This window comes from Perissodus microlepis, chromosome 10, assembly GCF_051167445.1.
Source record: "Perissodus microlepis isolate ML-2025 ecotype Zambia chromosome 10, ASM5116744v1, whole genome shotgun sequence".
NCBI lineage: Eukaryota > Metazoa > Chordata > Actinopteri > Cichliformes > Cichlidae > Perissodus > Perissodus microlepis.
In genome coordinates this window covers 17,090,654-17,111,766 of record NC_140470.1, presented here as the reverse complement: position 1 = coordinate 17,111,766, position 21,113 = coordinate 17,090,654, and the positions used below count along the sequence as shown (strand labels likewise).

The following is a 21,113-nucleotide window of genomic DNA, read 5'->3' as shown; positions in this document are numbered from 1 at the left end:
ATCAGAGACGACTATGGACAGTATAAGGTTATGATTTGGTTAGAAACGCGTTTGGTTAAACTTTGGTTATGCGCTGTTTCCTACCCGGCTACCGTAGGTCATAGCGCGAACCCACGTGGTTAATCAAAACATCATGGCGGCTGGCTTCAAGTAAGAATATACAAGCTCTCCGTTCTATGTTAGGGAAAATATCACTTTTAGTTTGCTCTGTTTATTTTTTCCTGTACTTACCAGCGGAGTAAATGCATATTTGGTGTTATAATAAATTACATTATTTATTACACAAAATAAAACGAAAATACCGGACATCATGCATGTGACAAACAGCGCACTTTATTCATTCTTGTGTCACAGCTGTAGTTTATGACTGGCTCAGATATTTGTCATTGACGTGTATAGCATGAGTACTCGGTCACTCTCTTCGCTGTGCTGTTTCTGACGGAGCTTCTGATGTGTCTGTGCTGTGGCTTTCTTTACCGCGTTCCCTTTTAACTTGCAGGACTGCTGAGCCTCTGGAGTACCACCGGAGCTTTCTGGTCAGTGTTGAAAACAAGTTTATCCAACACTTGACAGACAAGTGTTGCTCTCTGGATAGATATGAACTGTTATTTGTTTCTCGTTTCTCTTCAGAAAGAAAACTGTCGGCCTGATGGACGAGAGCTGACCGAATTCAGAACCACAACACTGAACATAGGTGAGACTTCCCCACAGTGTGTGTGCGAGAGAGAAGTTTCTGTAACCTACATAGGATTTTTAATTTTATTTCCATGTTTAGGGTCAATTTCCACAGCAAATGGCTCAGCCCTGGTGAAGCTTGGAAACACCACAATCATATGTGGAATTAAAGCGGTAAACACATTTGCTTTTCCTTTTTGTTGTTGTTGTTTTATTTAGTGAGTGTGGACCAGGTTGATGAGTACTCACCTATATCTCCTCCTCCTGCAGGAGCTAACAAACCCTACAGTGGAGGCACCTGGTAAAGGCTACATTGGTAGGTGTAGTAAGAAGTCTTCGTTTTCTCCCATTCTTTCTTTGTTAATTATCTGATATCACATCATTAAAACATTGATATCATCTCTGTCAGTGCCCAACGTGGACCTGCCACCCCTGTGTTCCTCTCGCTTTCGTCCGGGACCACCGGGAGAGCAGGCCCAGGCTGCCAGCCAGTTTATCGCTGATGTCATTGAAAGGTGTCTGACTTCAATATATGTTAGCTTTTTTATTTTTTATTTTTAATGAGTGACAGTTTTTAAGCCTGGTGCTGGTTTAACTGAGTTTTTATGTGGATTTTTGCAGCTCTGAAGTGATAAAAACAGAGGATCTGTGCATCGACAGAGGAAAGGTAAACCCAAGAGTCGCGGGGCTACACTGACACACAATTTGACCTTTAATTATCCAGCCATGGGTACTAAAACTGCGGACTCTTGTTGCAGCTCTGCTGGGTGCTGTACTGTGACCTCATGTGTCTCGACTATGATGGGAACATATTGGATGCTTGTGTTATCGCACTGCTGGCTGCTCTAAAGAACAGTATGTAAATTTCTACTGTAATGTAAATTTAAAAAACAAACAAAACTCAGTCCATGTGTTGTAACTGGTAATAATCAGTAGTTGAAACAAATCAGTAGTTTTTCTTTAAGCAGTACACGAACTTAACAGTATCCTGGCTCCTCACAGCACGGCTCCCAGAAGTCACCATCAACAAGGAGACCTCTGCACCAGAGGTGAATTTAGAAAAGAGACGTGAGCTTCAGATTCACAAACATCTAGTCAGCGCTTCTTTTTGCATCTTTGATGAGTAAGTTTGTCTAGCCATTATAAAAAAAGAACAACCCAAAAAACAAATTTATAATCTCTATTTTTAAGTGACATGTGCTTCTTTTTCTAATCCTGGCCTAATCTTGCTGCAGTTCCATACTGATTGCGGACCCCACAGCTGAGGAGGAGACTCTGTCAACAGCAAACCTGACGGTGGTGACTGATGAGGATGACCGGCTCTGCTCTGTGCACAAACCAGGTGAGAAATACGTTCGAAGGGATTTGCCTTTCTGAGACTGCATGGTATGTAGCATGAACCTAATTGGGTTGAAGATATTTTGGGCTTATCCCTTACTGCAAGAGCCAAAGCGTGTAGCTGATTTGCCAGATTTAATGCCAATGTCCTTCCTGGCACGACGCCAAAGGGGATTTATGTTTCTAGTTGGGGTAGAATCAGCGATCCTTCGTTTGCTTGCCAAGCAAATGTGTTAACCACTACGCTATGGAGCTGCTCCTTTACCTGATTTAGTATTAACACAAAAAAAAATGTCCTCAAAATACCCCTGTTGTATGAATCAATGCATGTGTAATAGTAACACCAACATAAACTGACGGCTTCAAAATGAACACTCACGTTCAGTCAACAGAAATTAAAAAAAAAAACAAAAAAAACAACTCAAAAATGCCAAAAAGACATTTTTAACTTAACTGGGAAATACTGTTCTATACATTGCTACTTGTTGCTCAGGTGGGACATCACTGTCAGGAGAGAGGCTGCAGGAGTGTATCAGCCGAGCAACAACACGACAGAGAGAGATCCAGAAACTCATTGACAAAGTTGCCCACAGTGTGAAGAAGGCACAATAATGACACTCGGACGATGCTTTTTTTTTTTTTTTTTTATCTAAAAGCTGTATTTTTCACTGTCAATATATATTCTTTTTTTTTTTAATAACAATAAAACTGCTGACAAAGACCGCTTTAAAAAATTATTTCTCAGTGTCCGGAAATGTCTCACACACACACTCAGTTGATGTCTCGTAAGAATACGCTCATGGCTCCTGTACTAATTAAAAGGAAATGCCTTTTCAAAATGTGCTGTACAAAAGCAGGTACACCATCTTGCATGATGATCTTGAGTCCTCGTTTGAGCCCTGTGCTGGGACTGCTTAAAAGAAGAAAGACTTCCAACAGACTGAGAGGTAGAGAGCTGCCCCCAGGCACAATTCCAAGATCAGATTTGCATTTCACATGTAATGGTTACACAGGGAGGATTTGGTGTCGGTACGCTCAGTCGGGATCCGTGCTTAAAGGGCAGTTTCTACCTGGGTCAACCGAGCAGAGGCAGGAGGATCGGGCTTCTCGAGGGGAATCCTCTGAGAATGTGCATCTGCGATCCTCTCAGTTCACAGGGCCTCCATCAGAGACAGCTCTTCCACAACGGAGGGGGGTGGTGCGTTATTGTGGAAGCCCACTACTTACAACAATCCTCTTCTGTGTCATCTCAAAAAATAGCATTAACAATTTTTTTTAACTTTAGGGCTCCCTTTTCTAACACCCCCCCCCCCCCAATCCCCTATGGTGGACACAGTTTTGGTTCTCTCCCAAACATCTGACAACCATTACATACAAATTTGTCAGCTAGAAAAAGACAAACAGAAAAGAGTTTTTTGTGGGGTTTTTCGTTGTTGTTGTTTTGCCTACACTCTCGACAGCGAGGCAGGTAAAGAGCACAATATGGATCATTCACGTCCTTTTGTGTGTGGATTTGGGTGGGGGGAAGGTTTTAGTGTGATTTAAGTCTTTCATGATTTGGGGAGGGGCTGAGGCGTGCTCCTCTTCCTCTTACTTCTTGGTTGGCTGGCGGTATGGTGCCGTGGCACTCCCCCCTGAGGAGCTGCTGCTCCCATAGCCATTTGCTGCTGCTGCTGCATTTGGTGCTGCAAGAATTGCAACTGTTCAGTGCAAAAAGAAACATGGAAGAAGGACAAAAAAAATAGACTTCAGTATGTTACTACAAATAAGATAATGCAGAAAGAAATAATGATATTGACTTTAAGATTTATGTAAGCATCTCAAGCTCATTTAACACATGTAAACTGGAATCCCTTGCTAAAACGTCGTCTAGCAGAGTGCCTTGTGTCGTACAACTGGCATGGGTTAGTGAAGCTGATCTAAAGCCTGATACATAGAACATACAAGAAGAGTGTGCGGAGAAACACAGGAGAGTGGTTAATGGGTTGCAGAGGGGAAAGAAGAGGAAGGAAGAGATAAGATTTGGGGCAGGTCATGTTTTGGGGAGTGAGGCGGGATACAGTCAAGCAGCACCAGTGGCGTCTGGAAGACAAAAATTATTGGCTGTGATCCTGGCATAAAAACAAACAAACAAACATGCAGCTCAGCAAACCGTGCGTTGTGCTCAGAGTAAGCCAGCAACCTCAACTGGGCAAAAAAAAAAAAAAATCTTAACTCAGATTCATGCTTACAGTGGAACAACTTAATGTCTCTGTCGCAATGCCGTCGGCTACCTTTCAGCGGTCTGTTCCCAGTGACACAGTTTCAGTACCTGCTGTTAAATGGCTGTGCAAGAACATGCCTCCCACTCTGACACTTTGTTAGTTGTTGCCATTGGAAGTGCTGCGAGCTCTGGTGTGTGGGTTGCTGGAAGTACTGGGGCTACTGTGGTCTTTATCAAACAGCATAGTAACCAAACATACAACACAATATGGAGTGAATGGTGTTTATCTATAAAATGTATTTGAAAGAAGAGTTTTATAAAAACTTATAATTATTTATTTATTTTAGGAAAATAATACGGTTTATACTAAAACTATCTCAGTATTATATAAAGGCTATGGATGGAAGCTATTTTTAAAATCCATTAACGTGATAAAAATACTAAACCTATATGTCATAAAGCTAGTTTACCTAATTCCCTCACACTTTATGGTGCAGCACAACAGAAGCCTGCAAGCTAAATAAAAACAAGGAGAGCTGGTGGAAGCAGGTGTGTCTAATCTCAATAGCTCTTACAAACTCTATATGTGTATATGGATGTTAATGTTGCCGTATTACTTGGATCTGTGGCTGGTGCTGCTGCTGAAGCCTTGGAGAAGGCAGCGGGGGCCCAGACCCGTCCAGCCCACAGCCCAACTGGGACAGCACTAAGGTGGAGGGGAAGGGGAGGAGGGAGAAAGGGAGCCCCAGAGGGAAGGACATGATGGCGAGAGGGAGAGAAGCAGCAGAAGAAGGAATGGGGAGGGGAAAAAGTGTAAAGACAGGAAATGAACAAGTGAAAAAAGTAGAATATTTGCGAGGATTAGCGGGAGAGCAGGGGTGAGTTGTGGTTTCAGGAGTGCGTAAACACACAGAGATGGAAGAAAGAGAAGCAAAAACAAATGTTGCAGGGAGGCCAAAGATAAATGACCGTGTGCGTTGAGTTTTAAAAAGCGCATTATGGAGAAATAGCGTGAATTGGGAGATTCAGGGAATTTAGTGAATAGGGCAAATTGAGAAGAGGGACAGGAGGACAGTGTAGGAGGAAAGACAGAAGGGTGGGGGCAAAAAAAAAAAAAAACAATTAAAAAAAAAAAAGAAAAGAGAAAATGTGGCAGAGAAGAAGGGGAAGTTGAGTCTCTCCTGTCAGATGTTACATGTTCCACTGAGAGGAACAATGGCTAACTTCAACAAAATGGTCATGTTTAGTTACAGACTGAGAGTCCTAACGAACAGTAATTACAGTCATGAATACATTAGTACATCTTATCTTATTAGTACTAGTTAGTGTCACGGTGTCATTTTGTTTAGGAACAGGTTAATGAAGAGAAATGTTTTGCGTGTGTGTGTGTGCTTGTGCGGCTCATACCTGCTGCCTGTGGAGACATGAAGCCTCCCACTCCCAGATTTATGACAGCCGTTTGCTGGTTCCCTAAACTTTGATCTGACCCCTGGTCACTCTATGAAGAAAGTCAAAGACAACACAAGGCTGTCACACACAACTGCCACCAAAGCAGAACATGTGACAGTAAATCACACACATATATATTTAAAAAACTTAAAAGAGGCAAGCAGTAGTGATTTTGGTCCCATATCGTTAGGAAGTGAAATGTTTTGGCAGTGGTTACAGATTCTGTACATCACGGCCGCTAGACGCCATTCCCTGTTATTCCAATCAGATTTGTTCAAATTAATCTTTTTTAAGATGCAGAGTGTCTCAATAACTATTAAGAGGTTTAAATATTTCGCAATGACTCAAATCCAGGCAGGATTTATCAGGTTCAGTAGTTTCAAATTGTTGTTCTAAAGCCATTATTCATTCGCCTCTTTAGGACTACATTTCTTTTGTATTTGTGACTTTTTCCTAGTCAGTCTGACATGCAGCCCAGTTACTCCATCACATTAGTTTAATTATAGCCCTTTTCCCATTGTACCTACTCGGCTCAACTCAACTTGGCCTTTTAGAGTTTTCCATTAATTGGCAGTACCTGGTGTACTTTTGTAGTAACTACTCGGCGATCTGAAAATGTGGCATCAACAGACCGCATACAACCGACTGGCCAATCAAGTCCACTGGCGAGTCCTTCCCAAAAATCAAACCCAACATTTTTACAACACAGCAACGAGGGAAATGCCAAAAACCCAGCGTAGTACACCATCATCTCGATATCCTCCATTGCTGTGTTGTGTCGCATTAAAATGACGCCATGGGACTTTTGGCTGTGTTGCTATAATGACGGAAAACACATTGAGATAGCACTCAACTGTAATGGAAAATGAATGAAATTGAGTAGAGCTGCGTTTAATCTAAAATGGTGGATTTGATTTTTGTGAAGGAGTCGCACTCATGACTCATTGAGTGATGCCACTGATTGGCCAATCGGTCGCATGAGATCTGTTGATGCCACATTTTCGGATCGACTCAGATCACTTGGATCCCTGGGCTGAATAAGTACTAAAAAGTACGTGGCAGGTACTGCCACCTAATGGAAAACCCTAAAAAACCAAGTCGAGTCAACCCGAGTAGGTGCAAGTGGAAAAGAGGCAGTACAGCGCTCCCTTTAAAACCATGCTAGTTTTCTCAGTTCACAGGTATGAATAGTTTTTGTATTCTATATTTTTTTAATAGGTGTGCCTAAGCTAACTAACTAAATGATGCCAAGCTACACATCTGTGAAGATGGACACTAAACATGACCAAAATCAAACCTCTCATATTTATTAGAAGATAATTTCTAACATCCCTCTGTTGCTGTAATTTAATTAAGATGTGTTCTTCCATACTATGAAAATATGGTTTTTGAGTCTCACCGTCTCCCCCCCTTGCTGCTGAGGACTGGAGGTGGCTGACTGACTCTGCTGTGGGGAGAACTGAGACAGCTGCTGCTGCTGCAGAGAATTAAAGATGAGAGGACCAGTGGGGATCTGAAGATGTAAAATACACACACCAACGAACAAAAAGTGGTGGAATAAAACACAGGGAGATGAGGATGAAGGACAGAGGGAAGGCAGAGGGAAAGGAATGATGCACACGTAACCAAAAAGGGAGGAAAAAGGAAATGGAGCGTTAACAAAGAGATCGGCACTGATCATTACTACTATCAGACTAACAGAGCTACAAAGGACTATAAAGGGAATGGCACAAGCAGTGATCCTCAAACAGGCTGTGTCTGCATTCAGATTACATCCTTTACTTCTTCTGCTGCTATTCCTCTAGCAAAAAAACCTTTGCTAAGAGACTCTTAGCAGTTCAAGAGGTAAAGGGGGTAAAAATGTTATAAAACTAAGTTGTTGTTCAGGTCAGGACATTGCATAACAAAAGATGCATGCCCCTTATTGCACTAAAGCACTTTCAAGGGTTTACACTACATTGCATATGCAATGAGGTGTGGGGAAATTTAAGCTGCTGATTTCACTATTTCAGGTGTGCCAACACAGGTGAAGATCAGGACTAAGTCACTATGCCAAACAAATACCCAGTGCATGCTACTGAAAGTGTGTTAAGACTAAACTGTAGTCATACCTGGAGTAGGTTCAGAGGTCTCAACCCAGCACTGCTATTCAGGCCAAAAGGACTCCCTGGAAAACAAATCGGAGTTACCACGAAACAGCGAGACAATCAGGGCTTTATCTTATCTCTTCTAATGTCATTAGACCCAGTCTTTTTTTTTTTTTTTACTGGACAGGTACACACTCTAGAACTGGATTTAATTAAAAAATAACTCTGTAAATGTAATGCAAAGGTAATAAAAAGGGGGACATGACTATGGAATCTTACCCGCCTGTGCTGCAGACTGCATGGTAGGCATCAACCCTCCAGTTGGCAGGATTCCACTCAGGTTTAAGCCTGTGCCCAGCATGGGATTGGAGCCACTCATCAAAGCCTGAGGACTGCTACACAGACAGTACAAGATCATTATTAAAAGTGACAGTGATCAGCAGGTGCTATGTGGCATTCGAGACAGTTTAAAATTATTACCAGACTGAGCTGACCACGTTGATGAAATTGAGCCCTGCTGGATTGGCCATGACCTGTGACGATGTGGTTCCTGTGGTGATGGATGTACCCATGGTGGGTAGGGGAATGGTCATGACGGGCAGCGTCTGGCTTAAAGCTAGCGGCTGTTGGGTAAAAGGCGTGAGGAGGGCATTCTGTGACTGGTTCTGAACCAAGGGAGGGTCTGAAGGGGTAGGGGTCACTGAGAGAGGAGCGGAGAGGGCATCAGGGGGGTGAGGGGTCGAGCATGGCGTATTGGTAGGCGTTGGGGTAGATGGCTTGGGGGTTCCCGATCCTGAAAGGGGGAAAGAGGTCCAAAATAGTACAACACTTTAACAAGACACAGTACTTTTCAGTCAATTAAAATCCATTATTAAAACTAAATTTAAATTATGAGGCACTAGTTGTACCAAAACCTGATCCCCCTTTTAATGTCAATTTACATGACATCTTAGTTAATCCTTTGATAATACTACAGAGAATAGGGCTTGCAGTGGTCCAGTATTATGTGTATTTGCTGAGCTCCCAATATGTTACTGTTTTTCCATTTTTGTCAACATAATTTATCAGAATATGTTCAAAAATTCAGAAGCTTAAAGCAGATTTAAAACATTCCAGAACAACTAATCGGACTCCAGCACTCACTCTGATTGGATCCCATTGGGGAGAGGGAGGCAGGTGACAGCAGGCCCACCTGGCCAAGCTCCATTGAGTGCTTTCTGTTCAGAGACTGGCTTTTGGCTGGAGGGGGTGTAGGACACTTAAGTAGACCACTGGTGGTTTGTGAACTATATGGATTACCTGAAAAAGAAAGAGATAACATATTTATAATAGAGATGGCACGATACCACTTTTTTATGTCCGATACCGATACTGATATCATAAATTTGGATATCTGCCGATACCGATATAAATCCGATATAGCGTATTTTATAATCAATAAAACTTTTTTTTAAAATATCTTGCTGCTTTTTGTGTAAGTTCGTACTCAAGTTTAAAAAACAAAACAAAACTAAAGCTATTCTGTTATACCTGTATGCAAAAAATACACTGCACCCAAAATATTTCATAGTTCAGCAATACTGAGCTAATAAACTTAAACCCTACACCATCCTCCCTATGCTGGTATTTTAAAGAGTAATTCGTGGAAATATTAAGCAAACTAACTAATAGGGTTGCCAACTCCCAGCAAAAAAAAATAATGCTATAATGCTTAATTGACGTAATCGACTTTAATTTAATGCATGTGTAAAAAAAAAAAGAAAGAAAAAGAAAAAAAAAGAAAGAAAAGAAAAGCACAGAAATCAATAATTTTTCAAGAATAATTAAATAGATTCAACATCTTTCTTCAACAGAATTGCAGACTGCACAGATGGTACCTTCCCAAAGGAAAAATTACTGTAGCTTACTAGGTTATAAATTGGACATAATAGTTCCTATATACAATAATGGATTTCTGTACATTTCACGTCAGATGAAAACATTGGTTGTAAGATTCAGATAGTTATTTATTAAAAACTAGACATAACAATTAGAAAGAAAACTATGTCTTTGTGCCCCCCTTTCCCTGTTAATGCCCTACCTGCCCCCCCACCCGGCAAAACTTCGCTAGACCCGCCCCTGCACAGTTACCAGCCGTCAGCTACGTAGAAAAGGATCCTGGTGTAGAAAGTAATATTAAATAAATTCTAACAACAGCTTATCAAGCTTAAACGTGCTGCTGTTGTTTATCCTCTGGTTTCCTCTTTCTGGTGCAAAGTGGGCGATAAACTACCATGAGAGACGGGAGTCGCGACAGAAAAGCCGATCAGCTGATCATTGATCAGTTTCATGATTGAAGTAGCAGCAGGAGAGGGAGAGAATGAGAGGCAGTTGCTCCATATATCGGTTGTTAAGCTTAACGTGGGAATGCTTTACACACTTGCTTTACTTCTCTGGGATAGCTTTCTCGGAGATTAAATGCTGGTTTGGAAGCACGTAGCGAGTCTCCAAATGTTCAACCAGACCGCCGACAGGTCTCGCAGGCCACAGCTGCTCTATCACGTGATGCATACGGCTCCGACGTGCTAAGGTTATGAGCTCGGTTACGTTATGTCGCAAGTTTTGTGAGATGCTTTTGTGATATTGAATGGATCAGATTACATTTTTTATTTCTCTCCGATATCCGATCCAGTAATTTAGGTCAGTATCGGACCGATCGGTCCATCTCTAATTTATAATACTCTTTTCCAAAAAGAATGCACTATTAGAGCAGATCTGGTTCCACCTTTGCTGAGAATGACCTTGAACAGACTCAGAAACATGTTTGCAGTGCACTTAATGCCTCTCTTATAATGCAACTAAATTATCCTAAAGAATCAAACTATCAGATTTTCCTGCAACCCTTTTTTCCCTTCAAAGTAGCACACAAATACGGGGTGTTTTTAGCCACTAATTAAGGATTTGTGTGATGTCAATGAACAATCTCACTAGAAGTAGAAGTTGTACCTGAGGAGCTGCTTCCTGATCCTGACGGCAGTTTGATGGGAGGGGGCCGGTGCTTCACCCCTTTTCCCAACAGAGAAGTCTGGACCAGTGGAGAAATACCATCACCCTGCGTGTGACAGTTAAACCTATTTTTTAGCCGCACTGCATAACAAGAGTAACCCAAAAGTAATGTTCTCATCTGCACTAATTCCAAATCACCAAATATTGATCAGTTTGACACATCTGAATCTCCCAAGCAAAGAAGTATGAATCTTCATGTTTACCTCATCTTTGCTGGGGGAGGGAGGCCCCTGACCCATGTTGCCTGAGTTATGGGACACTTTGACCTGACACTTGACGTCTCTCTCATACACTCCTTTGTACTGAGTAAGAAATCTGTTAAAAAGACAAAAACCTTGCATCACACTTTCCTAACACCAGATCCCTAAAAAGTCTGTATGAATGAATGAATTTCTGAAGAGCAGCCCACAATGTGACTTACCGGTCCGCATCGATCTTTGAACCTATGAGGAAACTGCGAATGACACACAAAAAAGATGAAGATTAATTTAATCAAAGCAGCATTTTAAATTCAGTTTAATATAACCAGTTTGTCTTAAAGGTGTCCTCACGGAGGATGTATGAGCTTTAGGTCTGGACTGTCGTCCTCTGCTTTTGATTCTTTAGCACAGTAGATCTTCCCGTACACAAGCGGGTCTCCCATCGACTGGAAAATAGAAACCTTGGTCCTCTGAGCTTGGCCCCCAACTTCACACTCAAATGTGTAGTCATCTACAACTTCCTGTGTAAGGAAAAAAAAATAAGAGGACAAAAAAATCTAATGACAAGAACACCTTAAACGGATGTGTGCAGTGACATTATATTATTGTGCAAAATATAGCAACTAAGTATTGTAATCATACAGTCCGTATATTTAATGTATGGTAGAACTACCTGTAGTATCTTCAGTTCCAATGCTACAGTCACAATAGAAATTGTAGATACTGGGAGAATAGTATTGCTAACTTGGTTTATATAAATATTTTGACTTTATATAATATTAACACATTAAGACATATTGAGAAGAAGCAGAGGTTGAAGAGAGTTGGGAGTAAGCAGTCTTTAATGTGGATATTAAAAGACACATTCCCTGTATTGAGCTTCAATTCTTTAACCTTCAGGTGACCAGATGACCCCAACTTCAAATTTATATTTGCCATTATCATGTTTTTAATTGTAAAAATGTTACATGCCACATGTTTAACAATCTACTTCTCCAACTTTTTTTTCCCCATTTTTAAAACAGAAACTAACCGATTGTTGTAGCAAAGGATAATGGAAACTAAGGTGGAGTCATAATTTATGGCTTTATATTTTAGTGTAATTTGTTGATAATTAAGATTCTGAGTTTTTTTGTTTGTTTGTTTTTTTTTTTACACAAAATATTTTAAATGCAACACAAGTCAAATATGATGCATGTCTAGATTAAACCGAAGCATGGGGGTAACAAAGGCTGAACAAGACCCTGATGAACAAGTATTGCCTAAACAAATGAAAAATGATGTAAATTTACTTGTAGAATTTGTGTTTGTTTTTTTTAATTTATTTTATTTTTTCACATAGAAATGACTGAAAACCATCATTAATCATATCAGAAAATTTTAGCAGATTTGTCACGGACAAGGAAATAGCACAAGCAACTGGATGTATTTAAAAAACACAACATAAAAAGGTGACAGTAACAACCTCAACTCGGTCATTTTATTGGTCAGTCCCACAACATTAAAAGTGGGACAACCTCCTTGTGGATAGGGAAAAAAAATCAGTGGTTATCTGTGGACTGCATAATTTTTTTATTTATTTTTGCCCTTGAAGACCAATTGCAAGTAGCTGCACCATAGTTATCTCAGTTTTTTAGAGACAGGTTGCCTCCCACCATGTATCCTGTGCAAACACTTTGCAATTGCAAAGGCTGCTTGGTGGGAGAGATGTCTCTAAACACCTGTGGTCTGACTCAGACTGACTGCTATCACTCTCAGACAAATTGGAAAAGATTAGTATATAACTGCCGCGTCATTTACAAACAGAAAAGAATTGGAATCAATCTGAATCAGTCAGTAAGCTCAACTTATCTGTGACATCTCTTTGCAATAGGAGACTCGGCTCAGCTGGTTAAGTAAATGCATAAAACCAAGTTGCAGAGCACCTTTATCACTTTCCAGTTAAGCTGCCATCCTGCAGCAACTGTGTCAATATTTGTGGAAGAACTACACTGTAGAGTGTGAGAATGTAAATGTTTGCTTTTCTTCCTTTAAAGAAATAATTACCATTTCAAACAAACACTCCTTGCTTATTTCTGACAGCAAACAGCCATTAATGATCTCAACAATGTAAGGTTATCTGCTCCAAAACTTACCTCAGCAGGCCAGATCACAGTTTTATGATCAGAGCTTGCCAACTGCAAAGACCTCTCAACCACAGCATACTTTTCCACCTAAATCAACATACATATAAAACTGTCTGTTACAGGGTGCACATTTCATTGCCAAGCAATCACTTGTGTGGTATTAAGTGTTTTTTTTTTTTTATAAGTAGTGTTGGATCAAGTATTTAAGTGTGGGTTTTATAAAAGAGCCACTCACATCAATTTCCTTGGGCACAGTTAGTTGGCAGTTGTTCTGCTTCCACATGTCAACACACTGCAAGAGATGATAGTTGACAAGCCAGAACAACAGGAAGAAAAACAGGAGGTGTTAGAGAAAATCTGTGAGAATTAAGTGACGTGAGATTTTTGTCAACGATAGCTAACAGTAAAGAGGAACACACCAGAGTACTGACACACCAACTTGTTTTCACCTATTGTTCTAATGACTCCCTTTGGGTTTAGTCGATAATTTAGAAAGATGTAAATAGACAAAAAAATGGGATCTGTGCTTTGGGACACAGTGAATAGACCCGAGATTTTACCATGGCTGTTATGCGAAGTAACATCATCTACAATTATATTGTCATAACAAACAGGCGAATGATTCTCATTTAGGAAAACGTCTGCCAAATTTATGTGTCACGTTTTCATGTAAAACTGTAAATGATCACAAAAGTATCAGCTTTTAGAAACATTCAAAAACACAGAAAGTGTTTAAGTTATTACTTATGACCAGAATGTCAGTGAGATAGTAGCTCATCCAGCTCGTGAGCCATCACAATTCAGAAGTGATTGTGCAGAATTAAGGTTATAAATTCTGTTGTCACTGATTGGCTGTGTAATCTAACGAGGATTCAAATCCACTAAGAAATCAAAGAATCTTACAAATAGTCATATCCAGAATTATTAATTATTATTCTTTCACTAAAATCTGACAGATCAAGGAGGAGTAGCAATTCTTGTGAATTGTGGAGGGATGGAACAGACAGACACCTCACCGTTGAATAAACTTATAGGGCCATTGACTGGATGAGCTAAAAATAATTAATGCAGCAATCAAATTGAAACAAATTTTTGGCATTTATTTTAACTCTTCTGTACAAAAGGTCAGATATCCTTGAGCTATGTCTTCCCAATGAATCCTCTGTTATAACTACGGCTGTACCTCAAATTTCCAGGTCAGTGTTACTTTTTTTGCCTGTCCCATTTGGTTCTTTAGCCGTCAGAATTGTTGTCTGAAGACCAACAAGGATGCCCAATGGATTTACTTTGCCAAATGGATCATCACGGCCTTGCCGTATTGGTCCATTTGATCAACCTTTGTTGTTATTATTTATTTTATTTTATTTTCAGTTGTTACAGACGGGGCAGACATGACTGAGGGATAGGAAAGGGAGAAAGAAAGATGAAGGAAAAGAAAAACAGAAGGGAAGAGGGACAGTGAGAAAGGGCACTTAAAAAGAGAAAAGAGGAAAAAAAATCTCCTGGGTCACCTGTTGAGAGAAAAAGAAGAGAAAACAAGCAAAAAAAACAGAGCAACATCAATCTAGCTAAGTGTAAACAGCAGTAAATACTAAATGTTCAATGTTGTTGTGTAGCAAGCAGGACCGACAGCGCACAATGTGCTTGGAAATAGCAGCCAATAAAGGTGTAGTTTATGTCTATAAACAGTGAACACCCGTGTGCACACCTGTGTGGATCAGCACGCTTGTATTCAAAAGGTTTCCCCATGTATTGGTCTGCTAGAGGATGTAGAGAGTCATAGCCCTGTCCCCCAGGGCATGAAGCAGGCATGGAGGAGATCCACGCTCCAGACATCCAGAGGCCCCAGAGTGCGAGAGCCCAAGGAGGACCACCCTCCGTGCCACCCTCCTGGGAAGAGCTGAGGAGAGCCCCAGATGAGGGGTCACCCAGTAGCCACGGAGCAGAAGCCAGAGGGGGATGCAGTGGCGTGCCCGCCGGCTCTGCCGGCAGCCAGCTGTGCCAGAGTGAACCGAGCCGCAGGCCCAGAGGCCCGAGGGCCCCCTTTGCCCCGGAAGAGGCCTGACCGAGCAACAGGCACCAGGCCCTGCCAAGTAGTCACCTAGACCCAAGAGATGTTACCCTTTCCCCCGGGGTGGAGGCAAGCAGACAGAATGCCTCCTCTGCACCCTGGTGACACACCCGCACCCCAAGGCCCTACTTGTGTGGGTGGGTGTGTTGGAGCGGGAAGAGGGAGGCAGCCTGGGGCCAGCTCCCCCGCTGACCCCAGTAGGCACCCCCGTCCTTCGGCACCCACCAAGGCAAGGGAGCCCAGGCCCATCCAGATCGGGGCCTACGGCAGCAGGACCGCCCAGCCCCACAGGACCCGGGGCAGCCCACCCGACCCCACCGCAGAGGAAACTGTACCCACCCTAACATTCAGTCATCTTCCAGACTGCACAAGACAGTAGACACCCAGGTTAAGTTTATTCTCCACCTCTCCTATGACTCTCCCCCACCTGCAGAGTGGACTCCTGCAAGGATGGAACAAACTCCCTGTCAGTTGAAGAGCCCCCTAGTTAGGCCGATGCGCCAGAGGCCCCCTGCGCCAGGGCTAAGCCCCCATGCACCCACCCGCCCACAACCTCGGCGACACACCAACAAGGACCTAAGCCCCCAAGGCCCAGCCAGAGCCCTAGCATGGAGGCGAAGCACCCATGAACCCCAAGCCCCCATACCTGCCCCGCATCCACTCAGGGGCAGCCAGGCTACCAGGCCAGTAACCTTCGTCCGCCAGCACAGACCCTCCCCCAGCCCTGCTGCACGCAGCCACAAGGAAAACACCTTGGTGCAGCTACTTGCAGAACAGGTCAGTGTTACTTACTAAATGACATAGTTACAGCGGGAAACGCAGCATCAGAACTAACTGTGCTGTCTTTGAGAAGGGCTTTCTCAGAGTCAATCACGCCTAGCCTAGAGGCTACCAAAGCCTCCAGTGGATGTAAAATACTGCACCAACAGTGCTAACAAGACACATCATATTTCTCCCATATTAGGTTCTCTTCATTGGCTCCCTGTTAGAATTGAATGAATTGAATTTAAAATTCTTCTCCTAAAATACAAAATCTTGACCAATCAGGACCCATCATATCTTAAAGGCCTCTTAGTATCATGTTATCCCAAAAGCACACTTTGCTCTCAAACTGCTGGCTTACTTGTAGTTCCTAGAATTCCTTAAATTAGAACAGGAGGCAGTGCCTTCAGCTATTAGGGCCCTCTGCTGTGAAACCAAATCCCAGTTTGGATTCAGGCCCTCACCTTCCACGTAACCTGATGTGTACCTCCCGAGAAATGCAACCACACTTGGGGCTGACGCAGCATGACTGGCGTGGATTATGGCATATGTCTAAGAGGGGATTGCAGTTACACTGCAAGTTACAATGTTACAACGTAGATTTCCTGCATGTAGATTTCGTAGATTTCAGACTAATGCCTGAACTAAAGCACAATTCAGGCATTCGTCTGTGTTTAGTTTTATCTCCTTTTTCGCTCTTTTTGCTCCCTGACCCTGATTCTGCTGGAGGCTTCTTTAAATATTTCCTTCCAATTGTCACAATTTCTTGATCATGAGGGGGATTGCCTCATTGTTGGGGTTTCCTCTTGAATACTGCAAGGTCTGTAAAAAAATGGATCACCTGCATCCATTATAATAACATGGACCCTCAGGTTTTACACAAACTTGTGGAGTACATACTGTTAATAAAGCCAAATGGAGCAGACAAAATACACGGAGATACAAATATAATCTATAATAAAGTAGTAGTAGTCCCAGTTCATACTTTTGGACCTTGATATATACTTTACAAACTGTGTGGATGTTTCCCACTTACGTTTCCGATCTTTGAGATCTTCAGGTCTATGACAGGCGCGGGTTTCCTTTCTTTTCTTCTCTGTAGGTAGTCGTAGAGTCGTAGCTGTGGTGGTATGGGAAGGTGGGACAGCTCCTGCTGCCTGTTCAGTGCAGCCCGAGAGTGCCTCTTGAAACACCTACAAAGCAAACAATTAACGCGTGTTAACAAAACCAAGGTCTTTGCTTCATTTATTAGCTTTTTTCCTTTATACAGTCACAGAGCTTGCACTTCCCTGCCTTCAATTTCACAAAATAAACATCCGTAAATGAGATCTTTATTCTGGCATAACCGATTTCACACTGAGCTGGCTTCAACCTAGATGAGCATGAGAGGGTATTCAGTACCGTTTCATGGAGCGAGTGTTCATTTTCTGTTTGTTGTAAAGCAGGCGGTTAGCTGTGCAAGTAACAGAAATGGAGGGGTCCAGGCACAGAGGTTCAGCTGTAGCCAAAATCAACTGACTTTCCAACTGCAGTTTGTCATCCTAAAGCAAAGAGAAAGGACACCTGAGCCTGGAAAATTCTGGGATGGAGCACCACACTAGTAAATCCAAATGCACTTTAAATGAAAACACACAACAACATGTTTCAGATAAAACATACTGAACAATACTTTACCTGTGTCCACTTGTGGTGGTCACTGGTCATGGCATGGACATCACAGATGAGAGTCTGCAGGGAAACAAAGTTGTTATGAATATAATGTAAGTCAGATTTATTGTGCTAAAGATCTAATGTGGTTTTCCACTCATGCCTCCTCATAATCTTATTCTATCTTTACCTGCATGGTTGGCCGCAGTAGGATATGTCTGCTCTGATAGGTGGGAATCTTGGTATTACCAGACTGCCGGTAGTCTCTAACCTCTACTATTACACAGCCACAGTGGAAGATGTTCACCTGACACACAAAGCATAACCAAGAGGTGGTTACAAACACAGGGAGCTCACTAATCAAAATAGAAACCTTACATGGTTCTTAGCTCTTTATATATTTAAGCAGAAATGTGACACTTTTGCACCATCTTTTGCTTAAAATGATTGGATTTCAAAATGCACCACGCTTGCACACAACCTGTGATTTCTCCAACAAATCCACCAAAATAGGAGGCAACTCCTCAGCGTCGAGGTACTCCAGCAGTTCTCCTTCTTCATATGGCAGGCGAATGGTTTCAGAATCTAGAAAGTAACACAAACATGCAGGTGAGACAACTGCGGCACAAAGAGCCAAAAAACAAAACCCAACGGTCAATGTAATGATCTAACTTGACTTACCAGATCCATTTTTGCCCCTGAGCATTAAAGAATAGCCTTCATTCCCAGGGTACAGATTGACCACCAGACATGATACAGACTCCTGAGACACCAGCTTCTCCAGTAGATTCACATTTCTCCTCAAATTCTTCAGAGAGACAGCAAATGAAACACACAAAAGACAAATTCTCCTCATTAGAAGCACAAACCTTATTAGTTATACCTGCTTAATGGCATTTTAAAAAAAAGATGCGCCCCCCCCCCCCGAAAAAAGAAGAAACATGTATACAGATTAGCAGCAGTGTCTCTTTCCAAAGAAAAAAAAGAAAATCCACAAACCTTGTCATAAGCAACTTAACATAGGGTCTATTTTACCTTTCTTTCTTTTCTTTTTTTTCAATGAAAAAACAAGCATGCCACTAGGGAGGACGACTCCGTAAATGATTATATCCTGTCATGCTGTTACTGGCAATAATCTCTTATCACAGCTAGATATAGACTCCCTTCTTCAAAGTTATGTAGTGAATGTGGTTAGTTAGAGGGAAAGTAGTTCCTGCAAGAGGCTGCTGAACAACATTTTTTGTTGTTGTTTTTTGAACAATTGGTGGGGTTTAGGTTATGATTTATTTGAGAAAAGACACATCTTAAAAATCGGACAACTCTCGTCAAAACAATCGAAACAACAAAAGAAAAAGTATGTCAATCTATTCTTGAACAAATTGTCTCTCTAAGAGAATTTTTAACCAACAATTTTCCTCCCCAGTGGCATGACAATTTTAAATAAAAAATACACAAATAAAATAAAAGGTACTTTGAAATGCTCCCTTATTCACAAGAGGTTGCCACAGCAGGTAGCATGTTGGATTTGGCAGATCTTTACGCTGGATGACCTTCCTTGCTCAGCCCTAAAGAAATCTGTGTCTACTCCCCAGATCAAACCAAGAATCTTTAACTTGTTTGGCAAATTTGTGAAGCAGTAATATACAGATCCATTAATTTATAAAAATGATAGAATGTGTATTCTCCAATGAACAAATACGAAAGCCAATTTAGATATTCCTGAGCTAATGTTTATAATACTTTAATAAACATGTACATGTTTATTCCTATATTATTTAAAGATAATAATGTGAGTTATGTCAGGTTAATTCAGCAGGTTTTGCAGTAAACAAAAGCAGGAAGCAACTGTAAGTTCTGGATCCACAAGTTACTGGGGTAAATAACTGTTACAAAATTGTTGTTTCTCTAACTTTACTACAGCTAAAACGTGTTTGTGCAGGTGACGGGAAACAAAGCGGTTGTGTGTCGTAAACAAAAAAAATCCACTTTTTCCAAATCATTCCCCAAGCTTGGTTTTAAGTAAGGTTTTATTAGATCCAGTAATTACCAAGTAACAAGTGAGTCATGGTGCATAACACAAACCTTTAACTCTGGCTCTTTCTCACATTCCTCTATGTAGAGCTCATAGAGCTTCTGGTACAAACTCTTCCTCCCGCCAGATGAAATTCTTCGTTTGGCTGGTCGTTGTCGAGCACTTTCAACAATGTACTGAATAACAAATAACACACGCGTTATTAATGAATAATGGGGCAGGAAAGAACCTAATAACACGATGAATAAATTGTGCTTCATGTTTCTGAGTACATAGTTTAAATTTATTTCAGAGCAAAAAAAAAACAGTGGTTATATTACCTCCGCTCGATCCAATGCATATTCCAAAACTTGTTGCTTTGGGGGATAAAATTAAAGTGAAACAGATCAGCAACAGCTGGAAGTCACAGACCAATAGAGATCGGAATCTCACATGAAACACTACAGCAGGAGTCCTTTGTCTATGTAGAGATGAATGAACTGACAGAGATTAAACTTACCATTGTGGTCCACCGCCAGCTGCGAGCTGAGTGACGGTAGACGATGCTGTCCTTTCTGACCCACACTGTCACCTTCCTAAAGTGACCATTCACAGCCTGCACGGCAACACAACAGAGGACACGCAGGCAGCGTGAAGAGAAAACAAAAACACAGATTACTGGTACATTCATAGAGATGCACTCAGTGTGTTGCTGGCACGCTGGTAAGAGAGTGCTGATGCCAAATCATCCAGCTGACACTCAGAGATGCCACACACAAGCAGCTGCAAGGACTGAGGAGCCAAACTGTTCCATCTAAGTTCTTTTACCATTAGCTTATATTTTAAAATGCAATAACAAAGTAAACGTGACCACACGATGTGTCAGAGTTAATACAACAAAACAGCAAAGGTTAGTGAACTCTGGTGACTGTGAGCCCAGCCAAGAGAGAGCAGCCGAATAGCAAGAACTCGTTGATGCCTGACCGTTGGGCTAACATAGCCACCGTTAGCATGCTAGCCCGTTCCGAGTGGGAAAAGCTGTAAGTTACAAGCTACGCTGCCAGGCTCACGTCTTCCGAGACACAACCCGAACAAGCGACGACAGTCTAAACAAACAGAGTCGACTTGCCTTTTAGATTGCATAGCGGTCGACTGTAGCTCCGATGTAAGAAAACGAAATGAAATTGAAATATCGGTGTCTTCATTGAAAAAAAGTCGGAGCAGCAGCCATTTTCTTCCAGTGTGTCAACAACAGCTAAACTTCCGGTTTGAGCAGCTGTGGGCGGAGCCATACTGAGCGCCTACAAAGTTGCGCGTACTCTTGGACTATAGGTATAGTTATATATTTACAATAGGCTATAACTGTTCATAAATAGAGGCTGTCCCAAACTTTAAAGCAAGCACATAACTAGTTGCAGATGTAGACCTCTGGAGGTTTCAACTTTATTTACTTTCATTACTTCAAGCAGTTTGGTCATATTGGCACACTTGGAAACAGA

General features: G+C 41.7%; 2 protein-coding genes across 7 annotated transcripts; one reads left to right on the top strand and one right to left on the bottom strand.

Moving 5' to 3' along the window:
* The first annotated feature begins 97 nt into the window (after positions 1-97).
* exosc8 (exosome component 8) lies at positions 98-2,735 on the top strand. 2 transcript variants are annotated; one of them, XM_084942522.1, is made up of 11 exons: positions 98-150; positions 500-536; positions 631-694; positions 776-849; positions 946-991; positions 1,085-1,190; positions 1,297-1,342; positions 1,434-1,530; positions 1,678-1,798; positions 1,911-2,017; positions 2,507-2,735. In XM_084942522.1, the coding sequence occupies exons 1-11, from the start codon at positions 134-136 to the stop codon at positions 2,623-2,625; spliced, it is 834 nt and encodes a 277-aa protein (XP_084798648.1). In that variant the 5' UTR covers positions 98-133; the 3' UTR covers positions 2,626-2,735. The 2 variants fall into 2 exon arrangements, with proteins under 2 accessions (XP_084798648.1, XP_084798649.1); XM_084942523.1 differs by lacking the exons at positions 98-150; positions 500-536; positions 776-849 and having other exon boundaries at positions 895-991.
* Positions 2,736-2,833: 98 nt separating this feature from the next.
* On the bottom strand, positions 2,834-20,889 carry supt20h (SPT20 homolog, SAGA complex component). Of its 5 annotated transcripts, none has more exons than XM_084942518.1 (24): positions 20,744-20,889; positions 20,135-20,230; positions 19,956-19,991; positions 19,686-19,811; positions 18,285-18,411; positions 18,085-18,188; positions 17,794-17,910; positions 17,631-17,684; positions 17,358-17,497; positions 16,993-17,149; positions 13,359-13,415; positions 13,133-13,210; positions 11,349-11,518; positions 11,219-11,251; positions 11,001-11,112; positions 10,738-10,843; positions 8,896-9,051; positions 8,233-8,545; positions 8,032-8,144; positions 7,777-7,832; positions 7,065-7,178; positions 5,624-5,714; positions 4,834-4,922; positions 2,834-3,713 (listed from the first exon to the last, which is right to left on the bottom strand). In XM_084942518.1, the coding sequence occupies exons 2-24, from the start codon at positions 20,135-20,137 to the stop codon at positions 3,564-3,566; spliced, it is 2,502 nt and encodes an 833-aa protein (XP_084798644.1). In that variant the 5' UTR covers positions 20,138-20,230; positions 20,744-20,889; the 3' UTR covers positions 2,834-3,563. The 5 variants fall into 5 exon arrangements, with proteins under 5 accessions (XP_084798644.1, XP_084798643.1, XP_084798645.1 ...); XM_084942517.1 differs by having other exon boundaries at positions 8,032-8,147; positions 20,744-20,888; XM_084942519.1 differs by having other exon boundaries at positions 2,834-3,698; positions 8,032-8,147; positions 20,744-20,888.
* Between the last annotated feature and the right edge of the window lie 224 nt (positions 20,890-21,113).

Excerpts from the sequence above, each read along its gene's own strand:
- supt20h (XM_084942517.1), bottom strand. Across the intron at positions 11,252-11,348 it reads CTAAAGCTCATACATCCTCC|TTTCCTCATAGGTTCAAAGA; the intron begins GTGAGGACACCT and ends TGTCATTCGCAG. Across the intron at positions 7,179-7,776 it reads GACCTCTGAACCTACTCCAG|ATCCCCACTGGTCCTCTCAT; the intron begins GTATGACTACAG and ends TTACATCTTCAG.
- exosc8 (XM_084942522.1), top strand. Across the intron at positions 992-1,084 it reads ACCTGGTAAAGGCTACATTG|TGCCCAACGTGGACCTGCCA; the intron begins GTAGGTGTAGTA and ends CATCTCTGTCAG. Across the intron at positions 2,018-2,506 it reads CTGCTCTGTGCACAAACCAG|GTGGGACATCACTGTCAGGA; the intron begins GTGAGAAATACG and ends CTTGTTGCTCAG.